The 25,981-nt window shown below is 47.7% G+C and overlaps 2 protein-coding genes across 4 annotated transcripts in view; one reads left to right on the top strand and one right to left on the bottom strand.

Annotated features, from left to right (window-relative positions):
- Window positions 1-8,732, bottom strand: part of LOC147125325 (A-kinase anchor protein 17B-like) — a 46,356-nt gene extending 37,624 nt beyond the window's left edge. The window contains exons 1-2 of one of the 2 annotated variants that reach the window (XM_086001267.1): window positions 8,297-8,732; window positions 5,754-5,853 (exon numbers count right to left, since the gene is read on the bottom strand). The gene's annotated coding sequence lies outside the window, so the exon portion shown is untranslated. The remainder of the gene's footprint in view (window positions 1-5,753; window positions 5,854-8,296) is intronic. The other variant, XM_086001277.1, reaches the window with a different exon arrangement.
- Window positions 8,733-15,092: 6,360 nt separating this feature from the next.
- slc25a5 (solute carrier family 25 member 5) overlaps window positions 15,093-25,981 on the top strand; it is a 57,809-nt gene continuing 46,920 nt past the window's right edge. Inside the window, exon 1 of one of the 2 annotated variants that reach the window (XM_086001235.1) lies at window positions 15,093-15,465. In XM_086001235.1, the coding sequence (XP_085857361.1) occupies window positions 15,194-15,465 (272 nt within the window). In that variant the 5' untranslated portion in view covers window positions 15,093-15,193. The remainder of the gene's footprint in view (window positions 15,466-25,981) is intronic. The other variant, XM_086001254.1, reaches the window with a different exon arrangement.

The following is a 25,981-nucleotide window of genomic DNA, read 5'->3' as shown; positions in this document are numbered from 1 at the left end:
GATGAAGAGTGATACTCCCCGCTCCCTCTCTCCCTCCCCTCCCTCCGACTCACCACTAGGTACCAGAACGCGAGCATATCCGACACCGGGAGTCTGGGTGCCCATCGCTCCGAAGCGAGCCCGGGGTTCCTCATGGTTAACGTGGCGGGCCTTTGGACCCGGTTGGCCTAGCGGGCGTAGTCTAGCAGAACACCTTTCGCCTCCCGGACTCCCGTGTCCGATGTCGGTCGGCGGACGAGCTGGTTGTGATGGCCGGGAGAGTCCAGAACCAGGGGTCCATAGTCTCATAGGATAAGTGGGTAATGCCATTTAGGACTGAAATGAGGAGGAATTTCTTCACCCAGAGAGTGGTGAACCTGTGGAATTCTCTGCCACAGAGGGCGGTGGAGGCCAGTTCATTAAATATATTCAAGAAAGAGTTGGATATGTTTCTTGAGGCTGAAGGGATCAAGGGATATGGGGAAAAGGCGGGGACAGGGGTACTGAGTTTGGATGATCAGCCATGATCACATTGAATGGCGGAGCAGGCTCGAAGGGGCCGAATGGCCTACTCCTGCTCCTATCTTCTATGTTTCTATGTGAAAGACCCCGGTTTTCCCCAGTCCCGCACTCATGGCAAGAGAGAGAGGGGGAAGGAGAGAGAGAGAGAGAAGAGAGAGAGAGAGATGAGAGGGAAGAGGGAGAGAGAGAGAGAGTTTCCGGGAAAACTTGAAAACACTACACAAAAAGAACACGACGATTTGGCCATTCAAAATGGGGACACATGGGTAAACCACTTTGAAAAATTATACCAGAAAAACACACTAAGACCAGAGCAACACCAAATATGCAAAAAACTGGAAAAGCTAGAAATGGCCATAAAAGATAACGCAAAACCCGCTGGACGCCATAATAACAGAAAAAGAACTTCTTGAAAAACTCAAGGACCTGCGACCAAGGAAAAGCCTGCGGGACAGACGGCATACTAAACGAGATGATTAAAACACACAGACAACAAAATGAAACTGGCTATCCTAAAACTCTTCAACTTGGTTCTGAGTGTCGGTTATAAACTGGCTATCCTAAAACTCTTCAACTTGGTTCTGAGTGTCGGTTATTTCCCTGATATCTGGAACAAAGGACTCATAACGCCCATATACAAAAGTGGGGACAAAATCGACCCAAACAACTATCGAGGCATCTGTGTAAACAGTAACCTGGGGAAGGTATTCTGTAGCATCATAAACAAAAGACTTATAAACTTCCTTGAGGAGCACAATGTCTTGAGTAAAAGCCAAATTGGATTCCTGCCAAACTATAGAACATCCGATCATATCTTCACCCTACAGACCCTAATTGACAAACACGTTCACCATAACAAAAGCAAAATCTATGCATGCTTTGTAGATTTCCAGAAGGCTTTCGACTCCATCTGGCATGACGGTTTATTCCTGAAACTTATCGAAAGTGGGGTAGGAGGGAAAACATATGATGTAATTAAATCAATGTATACAAACAACAAATGTGCAGTTAAAATTGGAGACAAACAAACAAAATACTTCCCACAGGGGCGGGGGGTGACGCAGGGCTCGCCAATCTCACCGACACTCTTTAATATTTACATAAATGGATTGGCAAAACTACTTGAACAATCTACAGCACCCGGCCTCACCCTATATGAATCCAAGGTTAAATTCCTCCTCTATGCAGACGACCTGGTTCTGCTGTCACCTACTAAAGAGGGGCTACAGCAAAACCTGGACCTGCTGGAGTCGTACTGCCAGACTTGGGCCCTGACAATAAATCCCCAAAAAACCAAAGTCCTTGTGTTCCAGCAAAGATCCAAACATCAGGGACCCAAAATAAATTTCACAGTAGGAACAACCAAAATTGAACAAACCACTAACTACACATACTTGGGCTTAAAAATCAGTTCTACGGGAAACTTCAAACTGGCTGTGAATGAACTGAAAGAGAAAGCAAGAAGGGCTTTCTATGCCATCAAAAAATCAATCCAAATAGAAATCCCAGTTAGCATTTGGCTCAAAATTTTCAAATCAGTAATTGAACCAATTGCACTCTATGGCAGTGAGGTATGGGGACCGCTAACTCAACAAGAATTTACAAAATGGGACAAACACCCAATTGAGATCCTACATGCAGAATTCTGTAAAAGTATCCTCCGGACTCAAAGGAAAACAGTAAACAATGCATGCAGGGCGGAACTAGGCCAATATCCATTAATAATCACTGTCCAAAAAAGAGCCACCAAATTTTGGAATCACCTACAAATGAGCAATCCCCAATGCTATCACTACGACGCCCTGAAATGCCAAGAGCTGACCATAAAGAAGAATACCCTCAGTCAACTAGTCCTGGGACTCAGTGAAGTAACTACTAACAATACTAACAATAACCAGCCCCAGGACAGTGACAGGGTAACACAAAGAATTCGACCCAACACAATCGTCGCTAAGCAAAAGGAAAAATATCTGACATATTGGGCAGAAACAACAAAAACCCAAAGCAAACTCAATTGCTACTTGGCCCTAAACAGACAATACAACATAGCTGATTACCTGACCATGGTAAAGGATAACAAACTGAGAAGAACCTTGACAAGGTACAGACTTAGCGAACATAGCCTAGCGATCGAAAAAGGCAGACACAGGCAGACCAGGCTGCCAAGAGAGGACAGGATATGCTCTCACTGCAGTCAGGGAGTGGTGGAGACAGAGATGCACTTCCTCACAGCTTGTGGAAAATATCAGGGCATCAGGGAGAATTTCTACCAAAAATTCTCACAAATATGCCCTGATTTCAGAAATCTGAATGACAACCAAAAACTCCCATTCCTACTGGGAGAGGAGAGAAGCTGCATAACACTGGCGGCACACTATGTTACAGCTTGCCATGAACAGAGAGACATCCAGTAAACTAAGAAAAGAATATATATAAACAAGGCGAATGCATATTTATACACTCAGGGATATACCTGTTTATACACTGTATGAATAGAACTGCGTTTATGTGCTAAACCATAAATGTATTTTGATGCTTTGGCAACATAAGATGTAACTTATCATGCCAATAAAGCGATTTGAATTGTGAATTGTGAATTGTGTGAGTGTGTGTGTGTGAAAGTGTGAGTGTGAGTGTGAGTGTGTGTGTGTGTGTGTGTGTGTGTGAGAAAGTGTGAGTGTGTGTGTGTGTGAAAGTGAGAGTGTGTGTGTGAAAGTGTGAGAGTGTGAGTGTGTGTATGTGTGTGTGTGTGAGTGTGAAAGTGTGAGTGTGTGTGTGTGTGTGTGTGAAAGTGTGTGTGTGTGTGTGTGTGTGTGAAAGTGAGTGTGTGTGTGTGTGTGAAAGTGTGAGTGTGTGTGTGTGTGAGAGAGTGTGTGAAAGTGTGAGTGTGTGTGTGTGTGTGAAAGTGTGAGTGTGTGTGTGTGTGTGAGAGTGTGTGTGTGTGAGAGTGTGAGTGTGAGTGTGTGTGTGTGTGTGTGTGAGAGCGTGAGAGTGTGTGTGTGAGTGTGAGTGTGAGAGAGCGTGAGAGTGTGTGTGAGAGTGTGTGTGTGTGTGTGAGAGAGCGTGAGTGTGTGTGTGTGTGTGTGAGTGTGAGAGAGCGTGAGAGTGTGTGTGAGAGTGTGTGTGTGTGTGTGAGAGAGCGTGAGTGTGTGTGTGTGTGTGTGTGTGTGTGTGTGTGTGTGTGTGTGTGTGTGTGTGTGTGTGTGTGAGAGCGTGAGAGTGTGTGTGTGTGTGTGTGAGTGTGTGAGAGTGTGTGAGTGTCGCTAAGCAAAAGGAAAAATATCTGACATATTGGGCAGAAACAACAAAAACCCAAAGCAAACTCAATTGGTACTTGGCCCTAAACAGACAATACAACATAGCTGATTACCTGACCATGGTAAAGGATAACAAACTGAGAAGAACCTTGACAAGGTACAGACTTAGCGAACATAGCCTAGCGATCGAAAAAGGCAGACACAGGCAGACCAGGCTGCCAAGAGAAGACAGGATATGCTCTCACTGCAGTCAGGGAGTAATGGAGACAGAGATGCACTTCCTCACAGCCTGCGGAAAATATCAGGGCATCAGGGAGAATTTCTACCAAAAATTCTCACAAATATGCCCTGATTTCAGAAATCTGAATGACAACCAAAAACTCCCATTCCTACTGGGAGAGGAGAGAAGCTGTGTAACACTGGCGGCACACTATGTCACAGCTTGCCATGAACAGAGCGACAACCAGTAAACTAAGAAAAGAATATATATAAACAATGCGAATGTATATTTATACACTCAGGGATATACCTGTTTATACACTGTATGAATAGAACTGCGTTTATGTGCTAAACCATAAATGTATTTTGATGCTTTGGCAACATAAGATGTAACTTATCATGCCAATAAAACGATTTGAATTGTGAATTGTGAATTGTGAGAGAGAGAGAGAAAAGAGAGAGAGAGAGAAGAGGAGAGAGAGAGGGAAGAGGAGAGAGAGAGGGGGGGGGGGGAGGGGAGAGAGAGAGAGAGAGAGAGAGGGGGGGGGGAAAGGAGAGAGAGAAATTTTTTAAACTTCGGGCCCAGCCGGTCTGTAATGGCCGCCACTCACCTCAGTAATGGCCGCCACTCACCTCAGTAATGGCAGTTTGAAGGATTAGGCCCCGCCCACAAACACCATGAAACGCCCCCCGTGATGCACCGATTGGTCAACCATCAGGTCACTGAACTGTAGGATTGGTCAACCATCACGTCACTCAACGCTAATGAGCGGTAGGATTGGTCAACCGCTAATGAGCGGATTTTTTTCTGTTTTTTGAACGTTTTTTGTCTACTGTCCAAACAATTTTCGCCTGACCAAAAAGTAAAGACACCTAGTAGACTCCCCTAATCATAAGCTTTCTTTTGATATAACATATGCGTAGGTACGCTCTATAACTTTTGAGTGTTGCCCAGACAGACAGACAGAACTATCCTTTTATATATATATAGATGTTGGATGCTATCTTAGAACTTTTCTCTCAACAGAACAATACTGTAGCGAAGTCCTATTGGCTAGGAGTCCCCAGGTGTGATTCCCGAGTTCTGCTAACATAGTTGACTTCAGCCAATGCAGCAGTTGAGTCTCTAATCGGCCTTAGATTACCCCCGACCCGGGCTATAGAAACAAAGCAAAAACAGCCAGGATCGGCACGACTAATTGTGATCCAGTGACTCCCGGCCGTAAAGCACGTGCTGATGAACATCGGGTGAGTAGGGGCTCGGGCTCACCTCTGACACCCTCCATGGTAAAATAGCCTGCTGGCACTGACTGACTAGGTCACCAATAGAGAAGGGTCATGGGCAAAGTACCAGTGGGTTGGCAGCAACCATCAGTGCCCTCAGGAGAGAAGGAAAGAAGAGATATTAGCAAACAAGACAATATGGCGGAATTATTGCCCCGTCACGATTGGAGATAAATTCTTTTAAAAGACAGAATCATAGATGGTTACAGCAGAGAAAGAGGCCATTTAGCCCTCCTGCCTGTGCCGGCTCCTTGCTAGAGCAATCAAAAACTAATCCCACGGTCCTGCCCACTTCCCACTGCCCAGTATCTTGACCTATCTAAAATATTTAGGCCGATTAAAATATTATTGTGTGTCGAATCTGTCTAATGAAAATTGTGCTGCGTCTCCACACACAAAGGAAATGTCTATTTCTGAACTCCAGGCCCGCTCATCCCAGGAAAACCTCTTGAGGGTGAAAAGTCAGCCAAGTGCTGAACGTGTGAGGCTTACCAAATCCAGATGTTCCGAGACTGCTTTAGGGTTCCAAAATCTCTAGGTTGTCACGAACCTTTCATTTCTTTGTCTGATTAAAAACACATCAGTAAACAATCTGATGAGATAAAGATATATTTTTAAAAAAAATGTAGGTGAGAATTCAGAAGTGAGGGCATCACCAGTGAAATAGGGGCTGGAACTCCCAGTACAGATATAACAATAAGTTACTAACACTTTATCTCCTGCAAGGAAACAACTTATCAAAAATCACAGAATGTACAACAGGATGTACAACAGGATATCAGGCTTGCTTGTAGCACTTTTGAAAATACCAGATTCAGAATTTGTACAACAACACACTCAGGAATAATATTTGGGACAGAAATCATAATCTATACTTCTTAAATATTGCATTGCAATGAGGTTTGATAAACTTCCCTTAGACTGGTACCTAACCGAGCCATTCCATTAGCAAACAGGACATTGATATTTCCACTCTGTGCTCCTGAACTTTAAAAAAAAATTGAATTTTTATTTGCTGCCACTCTTATTTCAACATTTAAATCTGTATTTCTGTGAATTGATAGCCCATTTTAAGGCTTAAGTTTGAAGAGAAAAGTAATATCTGCTACTCTTGTTTTTCTGCGTACAAAATATATTACGTGGCAAATCATATTATCTACAAGGCACAAGTAAGGAGTGTGATGGAGGAGTGTGATGGAATACTCTCCACTTGCCTGGATGAGTGCAGCTCCAACAACACTCAAGAAGCTCGACACCATCCAGGACAAAGCAGCCCGCTTGATTGGCACCCCATCCACCACCTTAAACATTCACTCCCTCCACCACCGGTGCACCGTGGCTGCAGTGTGTACCATCTACAAGATACACTGTAGCAGTATGAGGCCTCCGCAAGATCCTGCAAATCCATTGGCAGGATAGGCGCACCAACGTCAGTGTTCTAGCTCAGGCCAACATCCCCAGCGTCGAAGCTCTGACCACGCTCAATCAGCTCCGATGGACGGGTCACATTGTCCGCATGCCCGATACGAGACTCCCAAAACAAGCGCTCTACTCGGAGCTCCGACACGGCAAGAGAGCCCCAGGTGGGCAGAGGAAACGCTTCAAGGACACCCTCAAAGCCTCCTTGAAAAAGTGGAACATCCCCACCGACACCTGGGAATCCCTGGCCCAAGACCGCACAAAGTGGAGGAGCAGCATCCGGGAAGGCGCCGAACGCCTCGAGTCTCTTCGCCGGGAGCAAGCGGAAGCCAAGCGCAGGCAGCGCACGTCAACCCAAGCACCCCACCCACCGTCTGCCCCACCTGTGACAGAGACTGTAGGTCCCGCATTGGACTCATCAGTCACCTGCGATCTCATTTTTAATGTGGAAGCAAGTCATCCTCGGTTCCAAGGGACTGCCTAAGAAGAAGAAGCACTGTAGCAACTCACCAAGGCTTCTTCAGCAGCACCTCCCAACCCCACGACCTGTACCACCTAGAAGGACAAGGGCAGCAGGCGCATGGGAACACCACCACCTCCAAGTTGCCCACCAAGTCACACACCATCCTGACTTGGAAGTATATCGCCAATCCTTCATCGTCGCTGGGTCAAAATCCTGAACTCCCTCCCTAACAGCACTGTGGGAGTACCTTCACCACACAGACTGCAGCGGTTCAAGAAGGTGGCTCACCACCGCCTTCTCAAGGGCAATTAGGGATGGGCGATAAATGCTGGCCTTGCCAGCGACGCCCACATCCCATGAATGAATAAAAAAATATATATCAAAAATACAATTACTTGAACCTACTCCTGAATTTTGCGGTTAAGAGAGATTTAGGTGCCGGTTAAGAGAGAGTTTCCTGTAGTTCTTTGGATATAATTTGGCATTAACTGAGTGATCACTTATATATGTCACTATGCCAGAAACAGCACCGGGTAAATGGAATGGTAATGTACAACAAGCTATAAAGAACGGCAGAAAGTAAAATGTGTACAACTGTTTGGATCAGCTGCATTACCAATGGTGCTCAGTCACTATTTTTACACATCTCCTTTCCCTCGATGAAGCCTTTTGACTCCCTACTGGGATGTGCTTCCACGGGGGAGCGGGGCTGACTGCCCTCTAGCACTTGTGTCCAAGTGGCCATTATTCATGTGTGGGCCTGGAGTTGGCAGGCTGTACAACTCCAGGGGGTATCAGAGCCAATACTCTCGTCAGCCAATGTCTACACACACTCACTTCTAGGGCGCCGGAGAGCAATCGGGAGCAGCAACCCTGGCCATTCCACCCCCCCCCCCACCCCTCTCCATACCTTGCCCAGGGACATTGAGACCAACTGTCGCTATCGATGCCACCCTGGGCGAGATCAGTCCATGGCTCAAACACTCACTCAACCTTCGGGGGGGAACTGTTCCTACAACAAGTGTGCTGACACAAGTGCCTAATTCTCCACACCAGAATACATTCAGCCGGATCAGTGAACACATCCTATCACTGTATATGTTTGAAACATCTCTACAACTTGTTTGAGCTCTGACACAGGCCTGTCACTCACATGCAGGAGAATAACTGCCCTCGCTGACTTTCCTTTTGCACCAGTGCAATTCACAATGGGCAACTTGCGTGTTCACATTGCCTTGACATCAAGCGACCTCCTGCAGAGATGTCTTTTTTTCCCCTCTTTTTTAAATAAGGGAGTGCACCAGTTAAAAGTCAGTCGGTGTTCAGGGCGACCGTCCGGGTTAATTCCCACTTTGCCGTGTGTGCTGGATTCCCAACTTCATTCCGGGCTGCTTGTAGCTCCAAACTAAGGTTCAGCAATAACTTGCACTGTCCCGCTGCGAGAGAGAGAGAGAGAGAAAAAAAACCCCCGAAACCTTGCCAGCTGATTCACAGCAAAACCAGACGAAATGACCAGGAAATGCCCAGCTGCCGGGTTTGCAACTGCATTCGGACTGAGCAGGCGCAGTTTCTCCTCTTCCTGCGCCGCTGCAGTGCGAGAGACACCATGGCCAGGACTGTATCGGCATCTCCGAGTCCTGCCAACCTTTCAACCCTCGGACGGTTTGCAGCAGCCACCAGTTAACAAAAAGTGTGATTTGGTTTTTTTTTTGTGTTAAACTCAACAGCAATTAAGAAATGTTCTGTGATTCCCCCATTAATTTCTCCGAACCCACTCTCTTGAGTACACCTTTCAAAGACATCCCAGAGCACTTTAGAGGCAATGAAACGCCAGTGAAGTCCGGAAGACGGCACCTCCGACAGTGCAGCACTCCCTCAGCCCTGCACTGGAGCGTCCGCCTGTATTTTCTGCGGCCTGGAGGAGTCAATATTTCATGTTTACACGGAATGTGAGAGGTTGCAGCCCCTCTTTCATTACCTGAAGGGGCTGCTCCTCGATTTTTGGTTGCACTTCAGTCCCACGCTCTTGACCTACGGTCACCCGGTGCGGAGGGGAGCGGGCAGGTTGGAGGACCTCCTCGTAGGACTGCTCCTGGGCCTGGCTAAGAAAGCCATTCATTGGTCCAAGCAGCGGGCGGTCGAGGGGGGTCGTCCAGCCAGATTGCCTGCCTCTCTTCCGCGGCCATGTTCGCGCCCGGGTGGCCCTGGAGATGGAGCACGCGGTGTCCGCCGGCACGCGTGAGTATTTCCGCGACCGGTGGGCGCCACGGGGACTGGAGTGCATCATCAACCCGGACAATACAATTTTAATTTGATTTGTTTAAGTTTCATTTGAAGTTTGTTTAATTTACAGTCAAATTTGTTAATGTACCCACCAAACGAGTACACTGGAGCATCAGCCTGGATTTTTGTGCTCACCTCTCTGGAGTGGGACTTATTTGATGGACCATTAAGGGTGACACTGGGTTGTCCCACGGTAACTACACAGTTATTATCACAACAAGTGCCCCTTTTAGGACACCGCTAATATGGGATGGGTCCAATCAAACTGAAAAAGATGTCAAAATAAGCATCAAGTGCCACCAAGAACAAAAGGATACCTTCCCAACGGAATCAGGATGTTATTATTGATGTCTACAAGACACGCTGTATCCTGTGGTGCCCACCGGTCGTGGAAGGCATTAAGTGTACTGGTGGACACCTGGTGCGCTCTCTTCAGGGCCAGCTGGGCACGGACAAGGCCTTGGAACAGAGGCAGCCAGAGCAACAGCCCCTCCCCCTTGCCATGGGCCCCACCAGTCCTGCACCCATAAGCTGCTGTTTTACCCAGATCCAGGAGCAAACCCACGAGAAGATCCTTCGACTTATCCAAACTCCCCCCCCCTCCCCCCCCCACAGGGCAGCCAAAGATTAGCAGAGTGGGGCTAAAGTGTAGGCAAAAGTTGAGAAGCAGCCCCTTCAGGTAACTATACAGGGGCTGTAACCTCTCACACTGAATATAGACATGGGCCGCGGACTCCTCTAGGCCATAAATATCACACGCGGCCTGGGAGTCCGTGAATCGGCTTAAAGACCTGTTGCACACGACTGCTCCGTGCAACACTCTGCACTCCAGATCCCCAATGAAGCAGGTGAGGACTCCTGCGTAGAGAGCACTCCACTGGGGGACCCCCGGCTCCACCTCCTCCAGACGGCAAGGTTATCTGCCAGGGCGTGTCTAGACGGTGAGACGGAACGTCAGGGCATGTCCAAGCAGTGAGACGGAACGTCAGGGCGTGTCCAGATGGTGAGACGGAACATCAGGGCATGTCCAGACAGTGAGACGGAATGCCAAGGCATGTCCAGACAGTGAGACGGAACATCAAGGCGTGTCCAGATGGTGAGACGGAACGCCAGGTCCTGTCCAGACGGAATGTCAGGGCATGTCCAGACGGTGAGACAGAACACCAAGGCATGTCTGGACAGTGAGACGGAACATCAGTGTGTGTCCAGACGGTGAGACGGAATGCCATGGCATGTCTATACGGTGAGACGGAATGCCAGGGCCTGTCCAGACGGTGAGACGGAATGCCAGGACCTGACCAGATGGTGAGACGGAATGCCAGGGCGTGTCCAGACGGTGAGACAGAATGCCATGGCATGTCTAGACAGTGAGACGGAATGCCATGGCATGTCTATACAGTGAGACGGAATGCCAGGGTCTGTCCAGACGGTGAGACGGAATGCCAGGGCCTGTCCAGACGGTGAGACGGAATGCCATTGTATGTCCAGGTGGTGAGACGGAATGCCATTGTATGTCCAGACAGTGAGACAGAATGCCAGGGCCTGTCCAGATGGTGAGACGGAATGCCAGGGCCTGTCCAGACGGTGAGACGGAATGCCATTGTTTGTCCAGACAGTGAGACAGAATGCCATGGCATGTCCAGACGGTGAGACAGAACATCAGGGCTTGTCCAGACGGCAGACGAGGGCGATGGAGCAGAGAGTGTCCAGGAGCAGCCCGTACAGGAAACCCCTCTGTGGAGTGTGGACGGGCATGGAGGGGATTTCCGTGAAATGGCTCAGGTTGTGAGGTGCAGGTTCCCGAGGGAGGTTTTGGTGTTTTGTGCCGATGAGAAACTCCACCTGAACGGGGTTAAGATCGGGCTGGATCCCTCTACAGTCTGGAGCCTCCTGAATACACCTAATAGAGTCAGGGCCGAGTGCGACCAGCAGTGTTTGGATGCCTTTGGCCTTGGGCCGGGCACAGCACCAGAACATCTGACGAGCCAATGGCTCGTCATTCGGGACATGATTAAGAAGTTTGCAGATGATACAAAAATTGGCCGTAAGGTTGATAGGGAGGAAGAAAGCTGTAGACTGCAGGAAGATGGCAATGGACTGGTCAGTTGGGCTGAAAAGTGGCAAATGGAATTCAATCTGGAGAAGTGTGACATAATACATTTGGGAAGAGCTAACAAGGCAAGGGAATACGCAATAAATGGTAGGATACTGAGAAGTGTGGAGGAACAGAGGGACCTTGAAGTGCATGTTCACAGATCCCTGAAGGTAGTAGGACAGGTAGATAAGGTGGTTAAGAAGGCATATGGGATACTTTCCTTTATTTGCCGACATGTAACATAAGAGCAGGGAGTTTATGCTAGAACAGGTTCTGACGAAAGGTCATCGACCTGAAACATTAACTACATTTCTCTATCCACAGATTCTGCCAGAACTGCTGAGTAGTTCCAGCATTTTCTGTTTTTATCTGAGGTTATGCTAGAACTATATAGAACACTAGTTAGGCCACAGCTAGAGTACTGTGTACAGTTCTGGCCACCACATTACAGAAAGGATGTGATTGCACTAGAGAGGATGCAGAGGAGATATACGAGGATGTTGTCAGAACTGGAGAATTTTAGCTATGAGGAAAGTTTGGATAGGCTGGGGTTGTTTTCTTTGGAACAGAGGAGGCTGAGGGGAGACTTAATTGAGGTGTGTAAAATTATGAGGGGCCTAGATAGAGTGGATAGGAAGGACCTATTTCCCTTAGCAGAGAGGTCAATAACCAGGGGGCATAGATTTAGAGTAATTGGTAGAAGGATTAGAGGGGAGTTGAGGAGAAATCCTTTCACCCAGAGGGTGGTGGGGGTCTGGAATGTGCTGCCTGAAAGGGTGGTAGAGGCAGAAACACTGATCACATTTAAAAAGTACTTGGATTTGCACTTGATGTGCCGTAACCTACAGGGCTACGGACCAAGAGCTGGGAAGTGGGATTAGGGTGGATAGCTCTTGTTGGACCGGCGCAGACATGATGGGCTGAATGGCCTCCTTCTGTGCCGTAAATTTCTATGATTCTATGATTCTGATGGCATCCAACGCGTTCCGCTGCCATCCAATACGTCCCTGCCTCTGGTTACCTTCGCAGCCCAGACTCTCTCGGGTTACGCCAGTGATGTCCAGGGGGCGCCCAAGCCAGCCACACGGAGGTGCCGATTGTGGAGTAGTGGCTCCACCAAAATAGCCGCTACCTCTGACGGAGGAGAGCACCCGCCGGAGGCAACCATGTTCCAAACTCTGATAAGATTTTGATAAAAGGCAGGCAACTCCCACAAGGACCCGTGTAGGCCATGCAGCCTGATGAAAAGTGAGCTGCTGGTCATAACTCAGGCCATGCATCTGGCAGAAGAAAATCATCGCCAGAGCGCACCATTTGGGAGGATCCTCGATGTACGGGTATTTCTGCAGGGTCTGAAGGCAGAAAGTTGTGATCTGGGTGTGAAGGCACACCAGCCACCTCCCCCCCCCCCCCAAACTGCCCTCCCTAAGTGGGAGACCTCAGAACCACAACAAGAACCCAGTGCGTCCTTTTGTCCCAGAAGAAGTCGATGAGCTTCCTCTGAACCTTGGTGAGAAACGCAGGGGAAGGGATCAAAGTGACCAACCGGTACCACCAGTTGGTTTATGACCAACGCTCGACCCCTGTAGGACAGCAGGTCTTGTCCAGCGCCCTAGGCGAGCGGTGACTTTGTTGTCGAGCTCTTGCCAGTTCGCGGGCCAGGCTTCCTCAGCAGGGCTCGGGTAGATTCCCAGGTACTGGAGGTGGGTGGTGCTCTTGGCAAAGGGCCGGAGCTCCTCCGGCAGAGAGTCCACCTGCCACTGACCTACCAGGAGTCCAGAACCTTTTTCCTAATCGATCCTTGCAGAGGACGTGGTTGAGTAGAAGGGGCGCTCAACAATCCTCCGCAAGTCAACGGGGTCCGTGACCATGAGGAGCACGTCACCGGCGTAACCCGAGAGGGCAACCTCCACGCCAAGCTCGTGCAGAGCCAGTGTCTCTGGATTGGGATTTGAACTCTCAACCTTCTGACTCGGGGGCAAAAGTGCTACCCACTGAGCCACGACTGGCACAGATTGATTAGCGAAAATAAGCATTGTAGTTTCTTAGGCAAAGGTCAGGTGGTTTGTGGTATAATGTGCCAGTGAATGGAAAAAGAAAGAAGGATTTGAATTTATTTAGCGCCTTTCACAACCTCAGGACGTCCCAGATCACTTTACAGCAATAAAGTGTTTTTTTGAAGTGTAGTCACTGTTGTAATGTAGGAAACACGGCAGTCATTTTGCACACAGCAAGGTCCCACAAACAGTAATGTGATAATGACCAGATAATCTGTTTGTGATGTTGGTGGAGGGATAAATATTGGCCAGGGGACACCGGGGAGAACGCCCCTGATCTTCTTGGAAATTGGTGTCATGGGATCTTTTAATTCCACCCGAGAGGGCAGACGGAACCTCGGTTTATCCCAAAGGCAGCACCTCCGACAGTGCAGCACCCGAGATTTTGTGCTCAGATCTGTGGAGTGGGACTTGAACCCATGACCTTCCGATTCGGAGGCCGGCGCGTTGCCCACTGAGTTGAGTTGACGAGGATGAGGAGTTTTAAAATTCAGCGCACTGGGAGAGGGCAAGCTTTAAAACTGCAAGTTGCATTGCTGCTGTTGTTGTGTGGACCATGGATGGGCTGTCTGGCCTGGGCATGGTCAGACCGTCAGTGCATCGAATGGGATATCTTACCCAGTGACAGCTCAAGGAAATTTGCTGCCGATAGCCCAGTGGGGAAAAAAAAAATCTGGAGTAATTTGTGTAGAACGAAGCTCACTTTCCTTACTAGTGAAGGAGTGGGTGATGACTGGACAGGGTGTTCAGAGTAAGCATCGAAGTCCCAGCATCGAAGCTTTGACCACGCTCAATCAGCTCCGATGGACGGGTCACATCGTCCGCATGCCCGATACGAGACTCCCAAAACAAACGCTCGACTCGGAGCTCCGACACGGCAAGAGAGCCCCAGGTGGGCAGAGGAAACGCTTCAAGGACACCCTCAAAGCCTCCTTGAAAAAGTGTAACATCCCCACCGACACCTGGGAATCCCTGGCCCAAGACCGCACAAAGTGGAGGAGAAGCATCCGGGAAGGCGCCGATCACCTCGAGTCTCTTCGCCGGGAGCAAGCGGAAGCCAAGCGCAAACAGCGGAAGGAGTGCACGTCAACCCAAGCACCCCACCCACCCACCCACCCACCCGCCCCTTCAACCACCGTCTGCCCCACCTGTGACAGAATCTGTAGGTCCCGCATTGGACTCATCAGTCACCTGAGAATTCATTTTTAGTGTGGAAGCAAGTCATCCTCAGTTCCGAGGGACTGCCTAAGAAGATGATGACTGGACAGGATGTTCAGAGTAAGCACCGCTTGGATTGTGGTTGATGTGATGGCCCCAGCTGATAAATTTCAGTCTGTAGACAGTAATAAGCACACTTGCAAAGGGCCGTTTCACTGTGTTTAGGAAACAGGTCGGCGTTAGATCGGATGAAGATCGGATCAGAATTGGTATTTTTTTTATGACAATTTGAAAAAAAAAAAGGTAATTTAAGTCGAGCTTTAAATCTATCAGCGGGCAGCGAGTCCAGCTCCACCCCTTCGTCACCAGCCGCTTCCTGATCCACTGAAACCAACTGGCCTGCCACCAACCAGTGCATCAGCTTCCCTCCCCATCAACCAGCCGGCAGAGCTGGAGGATGGCGGTGGGCCGGCGCGACTCCAGGATCACCTACTGCCAGAGCCTGGGCTGCGGGGGGCTGGCGGGGCTGCTCAGCCGCTCCCTCACCTGCCCGCTGGACGTCGTCAAGGTGTTGAGCCAAGTGGGGACCTTCCACACCAAGCGGGGATTCCTCGGGACCTTCCGGCTGCTGTGCGAGGCCGAGGGACTGCGGGCTCTGTGGAAGGGCAATTGCATCGCCTGCGTGCGGCTCTTTCCTTACAGCGCCGTCCAACTTTCCGCTTACAGCAAGTAAGAGAGCCCGAGGCTGCAGACTGCCTGGCCGGTTCACAATTGCTTGCATTTAATCAGGAAACATACATGGCTTAAAATGAGACTAATATTGGGGGTCAGGGGAGGGGAAGAGAGCCTGTACTTATCCAATTGACATTAATTTCAAATTAATCCAATCACATACTTTGCATTTTGTGCAACTTTTCGCAACAACTTTATTTTAAGTTAACAGTGCAGTTTGAGATAATGCAATTCTCTTTTTTTTTATTATTAGGCTGTTACTCAGACTGCAATGTTTGGTAGCTGAGGTTTAATTCCGTATATTGATTTTGGGTATTTTTTTTTGGAGGGACTCCGCGATCACGCTTTCGCCTGTATCCAATCCCGGGCTGCCTGCCCTCAGCAGACACTGACGCGGCTGTAATCACAAGTCCAGCTTCCGGGTGTGATGGTGCATCTGCAAATAAGTGCTGGAAATGTGCAGCAGACCCGTGAGGGGGACAGACAGAGCCAGGTTAAAGTTTGCAGTGCAGGAGAAGGCAGGGTTCACCTCTCCCACACAATGGCCTGTCTTTTCACAGATGCTGATACACCTGCTGTGCATTTCCTGTTTTTTTTAAATGATAAAATGTCACTTGCATTCCTGTGGAACTGCAATAGTAACATTAGGAACAGGAGTAGGCCATTCAGCCCCCTCGGGCCTGTTCCGCGCCATTCAATTAGATCATGACTGATCTGCACCTCCACTCCTGTTCCCCACCCTTGATACCATTACCCAACAAAAATCTATCGCTCTCAGTCTTGGATGCTTCAATTGTCCCAGCATCTACTGTTTTTTGGGGGGGGCAAGAAAGTGCCAAATTTCTACTATGTGTGTTTAAAAAGTGTTTCCTGATTTCACTCATAATTGGCCTAGCTCTAACTTTAAGATTATCTCCCATTGTGCTTGATTTCCCCCACCAGAGGAACTAGTTTCTTTGTATCTACCCGATCAAATCCTTTTACCAATATAGTTTCTTAAATGATTCCAGGCTTTTTGTCTCCACTATTCTATCTGGAAATGTATTTCCCTTCTCGATTACACTTTATGGGAAGAAGAGTTTCCTGATATCAGTCCTAAAATGATCTTTTACTAGTTTGTCCCCTAGTTCAACTTCTGCAGTTTAATTTAAAGGAATCTATTTAACAACGATCTCTTATAAAAAATTAAAAAAAATACCTAGTAGACAAATTTTGGGTTTGCTTTAAGAACCAAAAATATAAAGGAAGGAGAAATTTGCAGGGCTGTGGGCAAAAAGCAGGGGTGTGGGGCTAATTGGATAGCTCTACCAAAGAGCCGGCACAAGCACGATGGGCCGAATGGCCTATTCTGTATGATTCTATGATAAGAAATCTGATGGGAGGGTTTAACCACTCAAGTGTTATCTAATGTGGTAAGTGTTAAAAAAGAACGGAGTGATTATTTGCACAAACATGAGGGCGGAGCCGTCCTGTCCCCACCGGCGCCGCACATGCGTGTCCAATGTTGTGGGGGTAGGGGATGGAAGAAGGTCAGGAACTTGTTGGGGGAGGAGAGGCTCCTAACCTGGGAGGGTGAGCCCAGTCTGCTTTCTGAAAGCAGTCGTGCCTGCCTCAGCCTCGCTGTCACAATGAATGGATCAAATTACACATTGCAAAGATCTTGATTACTCAGACAGGCAGGATCCAATTATATTCCAGACAGACTGTTGGGTGTGTCTTGTCCTCCAAGGGGACCAATCACAAATCTGGTGTTGCAAATACTTACAGCCTAAAAAGAATGCAGGGACCATGGCCTGGAATAAAAGCACACTCTGGTGTAGCAAAGTTACAGAGACCAGCAGATCCTAGGTTCAATCCCTGGTCTGTGATTGGATAACAGTTGAAACCCCTGCAGTTGGCCTCAGTGCCTTGGGCTAGGGAGAGAGGGTTCCTGCTCCTGAGTGCTACTCGGTGTCGCCTGCTTAAAGTGCACTTGTGGTGAAGGACGAGATTGTGCTCAGCTGTGGTGCCCTCCATGGCCAAATAGCCTGGTGATACTCGTGTCAAGGTTCACCTGAAGAATGGTGAGGTACTGGAGGAGTGCTGGTTCCCATAGATTCCAGGAAGAATCATTCTTCAGGAATGGAGGAAATAACTACAGAGAATGACCAAGTCTACATTTAACTGTTGTAGTTCACATTAGCACATACATTAGTCCTATTTTAACTCTTTGCTGTTACTAATTGTGAGTGGGATATGTTTGCTACATAATAACTTGGACTCTGAAACAACATAAAATCAACCACCTTGTGTGTGTGTGTGTTGGTGTGTACTTGGCATCTCTCTGGTATTGGTTTATGAGCAGTTTTAAATATTATTTTAATATTTCACCGTCAAAATGAATTCACAAAGGTCCTCGTATCAAAAGAAAAGAAAGACTTGCATTTTTTTTTTATTCGTTCCTGGGATCTGGGCGTCGCTGGCACGGCCAGCATTTATTGCCCATCCCTAATTGCCCTTGAGAAGGTGGTGGTAAGCTGCCTTCTTGAACCGCTGCAGTCCGTGTGGTGAAGGTACTCCCACAATGCTGTTAGGTAGGGAGTTCCAGGATTTTGACCCAGCGACAATGAAGTGCATCTTGTAGATGGTACACACTGCAGCCACGGTGCACCGGTGGTGGAGGGAGTGAATGTTTAAGGTGGTGGATGGGGTGCCAATCAAACGGGTTGCTATATAGAGCGCCTTTCACGACCACCGGACGTCTCCAAGCGCTTTACAGCCAATGAAGTACTTTTTGAATGTAATACCCACTGGAAATGTTATGTACGCTAAGTATGGTTATCAATCTTTAACTTAGACACTGTATTATCATTGTTATAAATCCCTGGGTTAAAGTTGCCCATGTGAAGGTACGGCAAGAACTTTTAAGGACACAATGTGACTAAGAGCAGACTTTCCATAATTCTGCACCAGTATCAACTGTTGCAGACAGTGAGGCTGCGCAGTCTCCAGGCAGAAACCCCAGGAGGAAGGGGTGGAGTCGGGTTTTTTGAGCGGGAAACGGGAGCGACTGGAAGAGAAGAGGGCAGGAGCTCTGAAAAGAGGGCTCAGGAGGCAAATGGCTGCCGCATCCCGTCCCGGGCTTCCAAACTCGGCCGACGCCCTTCGTATTAGTAGCTCTGCATCCAGAACTCAAAGTGGGATTCAGTGATCGTGAAGAGAATTCAACGAAGGGGTTCGGAGTCGTAAGTCTTGCAGACATTATACATACCATGAGCTCCAACTTAAGCGCGCCAAGAAAGAGTGCACTCGAATTTGGACACAGGGACAGATTCTCCTTTGAATCCATATAAATGGAGAATGTATGTTTATTATGTCTAGATTCATTCTAATGTATGCAAATGTCTAATTTAGGTCATTGACCCGTAATCTTCTTATACTGTCTGACGTTAAAACTATAAAGTAAGATAATTAGAATTAAGCCATTGTAGTAGTGATCTCCTTACTGGACTATAGAATACTGTCTACAACAGAGACCACATCTCACATATATCTAGAGAACCGTGAAGGGATTACATTTTGGGGGCTCGTCCGGGATTGTGGTCTATTTATGTCAGTAAACTAACAGTATTGAATGCTCATTGCTAAGAGAGTGGTTTGTGGTTTCTACTGGGCTGTTTGAGCATAAAAGATGGATGTTATTGAGGTTGAAGCTTGGTGCAAACGGAAGCAGATAGCTACTACCCATGCCGTTGTGCTGAATGGTGTTGCTAACGATGACCCTGATGATGTCTTGCTAAGGGCTCTGAATTGTGTCAAAGCCTTTGGAAAGGTTAGGATAGTTGAGCGCTGCTTGGATACAGCTACCAAGAAGCAGTTTGTGTTGATCCAGACATCAGAGAACCTGAGAGGTCATGGTTTACCTGAGGCAGTTGGGCTTTCTGAAGAGGCTGGTCCCTGGCCAGTTCAGTTTGTCCCTATTACTACTAAGGAAGAAAAAGGGTTTCAGACCAAGTTGTTGTCATTCTTGAGACAAGAAGGAAAGACTGTTGCTGATGTCAAAGGTCTGATAGGTCCTTCGGCCCTGGATATGAACACTCAGTTGGTCAGTGCCATTAGTTCTCTGGTGGATAAATGCACCAATCTGCCCTTCGAGGCTCAGGGATACCGTAAGCTCCGTATGTTCTCAGGAGTGAGACCAACTCCCAGTGGGGAAGAGGAGTACGACGCCTGGGCTGAGCAGACCCTGCCTCTGCTAGAGGAATGGCAGTGCAGTGACAATGTGAAGAGGCAGAGAATAGTAGAAAGCCTTAAGGGTCCTGCTGCTGACATTGTAAGATTCTTAAAGGCGCAGAACACCTCTGCTACTTCCTTTGACTACATGCAGGCTCTAGAAACTGCCTTTGGAACTACTGAAACCATTTCAGATTTGATGGTCAGATTCAGAAGCACATTCCAGTGTGAGGGAGAGAAGCTGTCCAGTTATCTGCTGAGAATAGACAAACTGCTGCATTGTATGTTACGGAAAAGAGGGATTGAGTTGCCTGAAATGAATCGGTTCCGCATTGAACAGGTTGTGCGAGGTGCATTGCTCGAAGACGTGACTGCTCTTCGCATACGCATGACCCATAAGTTGCGAGATCCACCTACCTTCACTGAGCTGCTAAGGGAAGTCAGAGAGGAGGAGGATATGCTTCAGGCCCGGAATGTAGCAAAGAGTGCTGTGATGTCCAAACTTGTGACTCCTGTTACAGTTCCTACTCCTAAGGGTGATGTCAACCCTGAGATGGAACAGCTGAAGAAGGAAATAAATGTCATGAGAGCCGAGATGGCATATTTTCGGTCTAAGCCCAACACAGAAAGGGATGACGCACGGGTGCAAAAGGTTGAACACCCTGCGAAGTCTAACAGCAAAATGAATGATTCCTCTAAAGGATATCCCCATGAAGGAGATAGACCTGGAGTCTTTTGTTATAACTGTGGGAAGGATGGACATTTCAAGCGAGAATGTAGAGGTGAGGAAAATCTAAAAAAGTAAATGACCGTCTCATAAAACTTACCAAGAAGTCGGGAAACTACAAAGGGGCACAGTAACGGAACGGCCTGCTGTCCCTGTAGTTAAGACACGTTCCGCTAAGTGCAATAATAGACGAGGGGATATGAAAGACATCATACCTGAAGGTTTAGTAGGGCCGAGTTCTGCTGTATCAATACAGATTGAAGGCATTTATACTAAAGCTATCCTCGACACGGGTTCTCAGGTTACCATACTGTACAGATCCCTTCTATGACCGATACCTGACGCATTTGCCGTTAACCCCAATCAGTCTTCTGCAGATCTGGGGCCTTAGTCCTGCTGATTACCCATATGATGGCTATTTGTCGCTGAGGTTGGAGCTCTTGGAAGCTGATGTAGGGACCACTGAGACCATTGATGCACTTGTGTTGGTTTGCCCTGACCCCATGGTGAAAGGTGAGGTTTCCATACTGGTTGGCAGTAATACACCCATAGTGAGACGACGCCTGACAAGCTGCAAAGAGCAGGGAGGTGAAAACTTCTTGAGCACCAGACACATTCACCCTGTTTTCAAAAAGACTTGAGAAACTGCCTGAACTTTCTTCCGACGTAGATGATAGCAAAAGAGGAACTGTGTGGTACGTTCGAGCCAAACCTATCACCCTGCGTCCTGGAGGAGTGGCTAGAATCCCTGGGATACCAAAATTCCCTGGAACGCCAGGTACTGAAGCCATTCTGATAGAGTCACCTGATGATCCTGCAGAAGAGTCACGGTTTCCAAATGAGCTTCTGGTGAGACCAGAGTTGCAGACCCCGACAGCTGTGATGTCAAGGAGAGTTACAGTGACCGTGAGGAATATGTCAGGCAAAGGAATCACATTGAGGAAAGGAATGCCGATTGCGCATCTGTTTCCTGTAAATGTACTGTCGTCACATGTGAAGGAAGAGTCCAAAGTTAACTCAACCGGAGATCTGACACCCTCCTCCTTCAACTTTGGAGATTCATTCGTTCCTAAAGAATGGAAGGACCGATTAGTCAGGAAGATGATGGAGCGGAAAGGAGTTTTCTCTACTCATGAGTTTGATGTTGGTTGTAGTAAGAGTATCCGCCATTCTATCAGAATTACCGAGGATAAACCCTTTCGGGAGAGGTCTCGACGGCTGGCACCAGCTGACATCGAAGCAGTGAGACAGCACCTGTCGCAGTTAAAAGAAGCTGAGATCATTACCGAGTCCAGGAGTCCTTATGCATCTCCTATAGTGGTGGTGAGGAAAAAGAACGGAAAGATTCGGATGTGTGTGGACTTTAGGACGCTTAACAGACGTACTATTCCCGACCAATACACCGTTCCAAGAATTGAGGATGCACTGGCTTGTCTTAATGGAAGCAAGTGGTTCAGTGTGTTGGATCTCAGAAGTGGATACTACCAAATACCGATGAGTGAATCGGACAAAGAAAAGACAGCCTTTATATGTCCAGTTGGGTTCTACCAATTTGAAAGGATGCCACAGGGAGTTTCAGGCACTCCAGCAACTTTTCAAAGAATAATGGAACAAACAGTTGGGGACATGAACTTGCTCGAAGTATTGGTGTACTTGGACGATATCATTGTGTTTGGGGCAACCCTTGAAGAACACGAAGCTCGGTTGCTGAAAGTGCTTGGTCGCCTGGAGGATGAAGGTCTCAAGCTATCATTGGACAAGTGTCAGTTTTGCCAAACATCCGTGTCCTATGTGGGGCATATTGTATCACAGGATGGAGTAGCCACAGATCCATCCAAGATCGAAGCTGTTACCACATGGCCCAAACCGAACACAGTGACTGCCTTGCGGTCATTTCTTGGGTTCTGCGGATATTACAGGCGCTTTGTGCAGGATTACTCCAAAGTGGCCCATCCTCTGAATCAGCTGCTGGCTGGTTACCTCCCACCAGCCGAGAGGAAGAAAAAGGCTAAAGGTAAAGAGAACAAGGACTACTTCAAACCCTCTGAGCCTTTTGGTGTTAGATGGGATGAGAAATGCGAAGAGGCCTTCCACACCTTAAAGCAAAGTCTTACTCAAGCCCCCGTGTTGGCTTTTGCAAACCCACAGCTGCCATATGTGCTACACGTGGATGCCAGTCAAGAAGGGTTGGGTGGTGTGTTGTATCAGGACCAAGGAGCAGGGCTGAGACCCGTAGCGTTCATCAGTCGCAGTCTTACGCCATCAGAGCGTAACTACCCAGCTCATAAGCTAGAATTCTTGGCGTTGAAGTGGGGGGTGGTGGATAAGCTGCAAGATTATCTGTATGGAGCGAAGTTTGAAGTGAGGACAGACAATAATCCATTAACCTATGTGTTGACTTCGGCAAAACTTGATGCCACCGGCCACCGCTGGCTTGCTGCACTATCTGCTTACGACTTTAGTCTCAGGTACAGACCTGGGAACCAGAACATTGACGCAGATGCTCTGTCTCGTCGCCCACACTACCAGAAACCAGAGTGGAAAGATGTTGCTTCAGCAGATGTGAAAGTAATGTGTCAGATGTCTGTGGTATCTGGACCAAAGAATTCATTTCATGCCCGAGAGATTGACCACTTGGGAGTGTCAATGCATGCTGTTCCCCAGGCATTTTGCAACCTTTCCAGTTTGGATGTACAAAACTTACCCATGTTGTGTTCATCTGAAATATCCAAAGCACAACAGGAGGATCCCTGTATTCATGAGGTGTTTTCAGCTCTCCGTCTGGGTGATATTACACAGATCGACAAATCAAAACATCCTGACTGTCGTCTGCTCCTAAGAGAATGGGACCACTTGGAAATTAAAGAGGGAGTGTTGTGTAGAATCACTCACCCACCCACTAAACCATGTCATTCACAGTTGGTCCTGCCTGAAAAGTACAGGGAAATAGTGATGAAGTCTTTGCATGATGACGCAGGTCATCTGGGAGTAGATAAGACCTATGGGTTGGTCAAGGACAGATTCTATTGGCCGCGTATGAAGTCTGCGGTTGAGGAGTTCTGCAAGTCCTGTGCACGTTGTGTCCAGAGAAAGACTTTACCTAAAAGAGTTGCTCCTCTGTTTCACATGCAAAGTGATGGACCTCTAGACCTTGTCTGTATGGATTTTCTGTCCATCGAACCCGATTCCAGCAATACCGCAAATGTCTTGGTCATTACAGATCATTACACTCGCTACGCCCAAGCTTTTCCCACAAAGGATCAGAAAGCATCCACCGTTGCCAAAGTGTTATGGGAGAAATACTTCATCCACTATGGACTGCCAAAGCGAATACACAGTGATCAAGGTAGAGACTTTGAAAGTAGACTTATACATGAGTTGTTGTCCATGCTCGGGATTGAGAAGTCAAGAACAACTCCATACCATCCTCAGGGAGATCCTCAACCTGAGTGGTTTAACCGTACTTTGTTAGACATGCTTGGAACGCTGGATTCAAAGCGAAAGAACAAGTGGAGTCGGCACATTGGACATCTTGTTCATTCTTATAATTGTACCCGAAATGACGCTACTGGTTTTTCACCATACTACCTCATGTTTGGACGTGAAGCGAGGATGCCGGTGGATTTGTGTTTCGGAGTATCCAGTGATGGCACATCACAGAGAACTTACCTCAAGTATGTATCTGACATGAGAAAGGAATTGCAAGCTGCTTATGAACTTGCTGAGTCTGTTTCTGCCAAACAGAATAAAGGAAATAAGCAGAGGTATGACCAGAAGATCCATTTTTCCCAACTCATGCCTGGTGACCAAGTTCTCATACGGAACCTAGGACTTCAAGGGAAACATAAGTTAGCAGACCGCTGGGCTTCTACACCTTACATTGTTGAAAGTCAAATGTCACAACTACCTGTGTTTTGGCTAAAACCTGCAGGTGGGAATGGACCCATAAAAATACTGCACCGGAATCATATCCTGCCATTGGGACAGCAAGTGCGTCTGGATCCACCAGCGGATAATGAGCCGACACCTAGTAGGAGAACCCTGCAGAGAAGAAGAAGGAAAAAAACGAGAAACCAGGAAAACTTTGTTCCAGAAGACAGAAAACCCATGACAGTGTGTGGATCATGAGGAACCTGATGAGTCGGAAGATGAAGAATGGGATCTATGGTACGACCTCCCAGAAAGACGCATAAGACAGAATCTGGATGAATTGTCTGAACCATTTAGCTCAGACTTGGACATGGTCTGGGAAGAACCAGATGCTTCCGAGAAGGAGATAAAAGAGACTGAAAGGCATGATAACAAAGGAACCAACGCCTCCAACGTAGTTGAAGGAACTGAAGACCGGGTATCCGAAATAAGGAGCTCACAGCGAGTTAAGAAGGTTCCTGAAAGATTGACATACAGTACACTAAGAGTGCCAAGTGTAATGATAGCCCCTACGGTTCGATATGTTACCTCCCTTTATACATGGTTGGGAAGCATGCACCCACTTATGTGTAAAGTTCATTAGTCATGGGGACATGCCTATATTTGGTAGGGGGGGAAGTGTAATACCCACTGGAAATGTTATGTACGCTAAGTATGGTTATCAATCTTTAACTTAGACACTGTATTATCATTGTTATAAATCCCTGGGTTAAAGTTGCCCATGTGAAGGTACGGCAAGAACTTTTAAGGACACAATGTGACTAAGAGCAGACTTTCCATAATTCTGCACCAGTATCAACTGTTGCAGACAGTGAGGCTGCGCAGTCTCCAGGCAGAAACCCCAGGAGGAAGGGGTGGAGTCGGGTTTTTTTGAGCGGGAAACGGGAGCGACTGGAAGAGAAGAGGGCAGGAGCTCTGAAAAGAGGGCTCAGGAGGCAAATGGCTGCCGCATCCCGTCCCGGGCTTCCAAACTCGGCCGACGCCCTTCGTATTAGTAGCTCTGCATCCAGAACTCAAAGTGGGATTCAGTGATCGTGAAGAGAATTCAACGAAGGGGTTCGGAGTCGTAAGTCTTGCAGACATTATACATACCATGAGCTCCAACTTAAGCGCGCCAAGAAAGAGTGCACTCGAATTTGGACACAGGGACAGATTCTCCTTTGAATCCATATAAATGGAGAATGTATGTTTATTATGTCTAGATTCATTCTAATGTATGCAAATGTCTAATTTAGGTCATTGACCCGTAATCTTCTTATACTGTCTGACGTTAAAACTATAAAGTAAGATAATTAGAATTAAGCCATTGTAGTAGTGATCTCCTTACTGGACTATAGAATACTGTCTACAACAGAGACCACATCTCACATATATCTAGAGAACCGTGAAGGGATTACATGAAGTAATGTAGTCACTGTTGTAATGTAGGAAACGAGGCGCACAGCAAGCTCCCACAAACAGATAATGGCCAGATAATGTTTTTCGGTGATGTTGGTTGAGGGATAAATATTGGCCAGGGGACACCGGGGAGAACTCCCCTGATCTTCTTAGAAATTGGTGTCATGGGATCTTTTAATTCCACCCGAGAGGGCAGATGGAACCTCGGTTTATCCCAAAGATAGCACCTCCGCCAGTGCAGCACCG

Source organism: Somniosus microcephalus, chromosome 1 (genome assembly GCF_052327205.1).
Source record: "Somniosus microcephalus isolate GS21.2 chromosome 1, FLI_Smic_1.0, whole genome shotgun sequence".
In the NCBI taxonomy this organism is placed as follows: domain Eukaryota; kingdom Metazoa; phylum Chordata; class Chondrichthyes; order Squaliformes; family Somniosidae; genus Somniosus; species Somniosus microcephalus.
The sequence above is the reverse complement of the archived record's forward strand: the minus strand, read 5'-3'. Positions and strand labels throughout refer to the sequence as shown.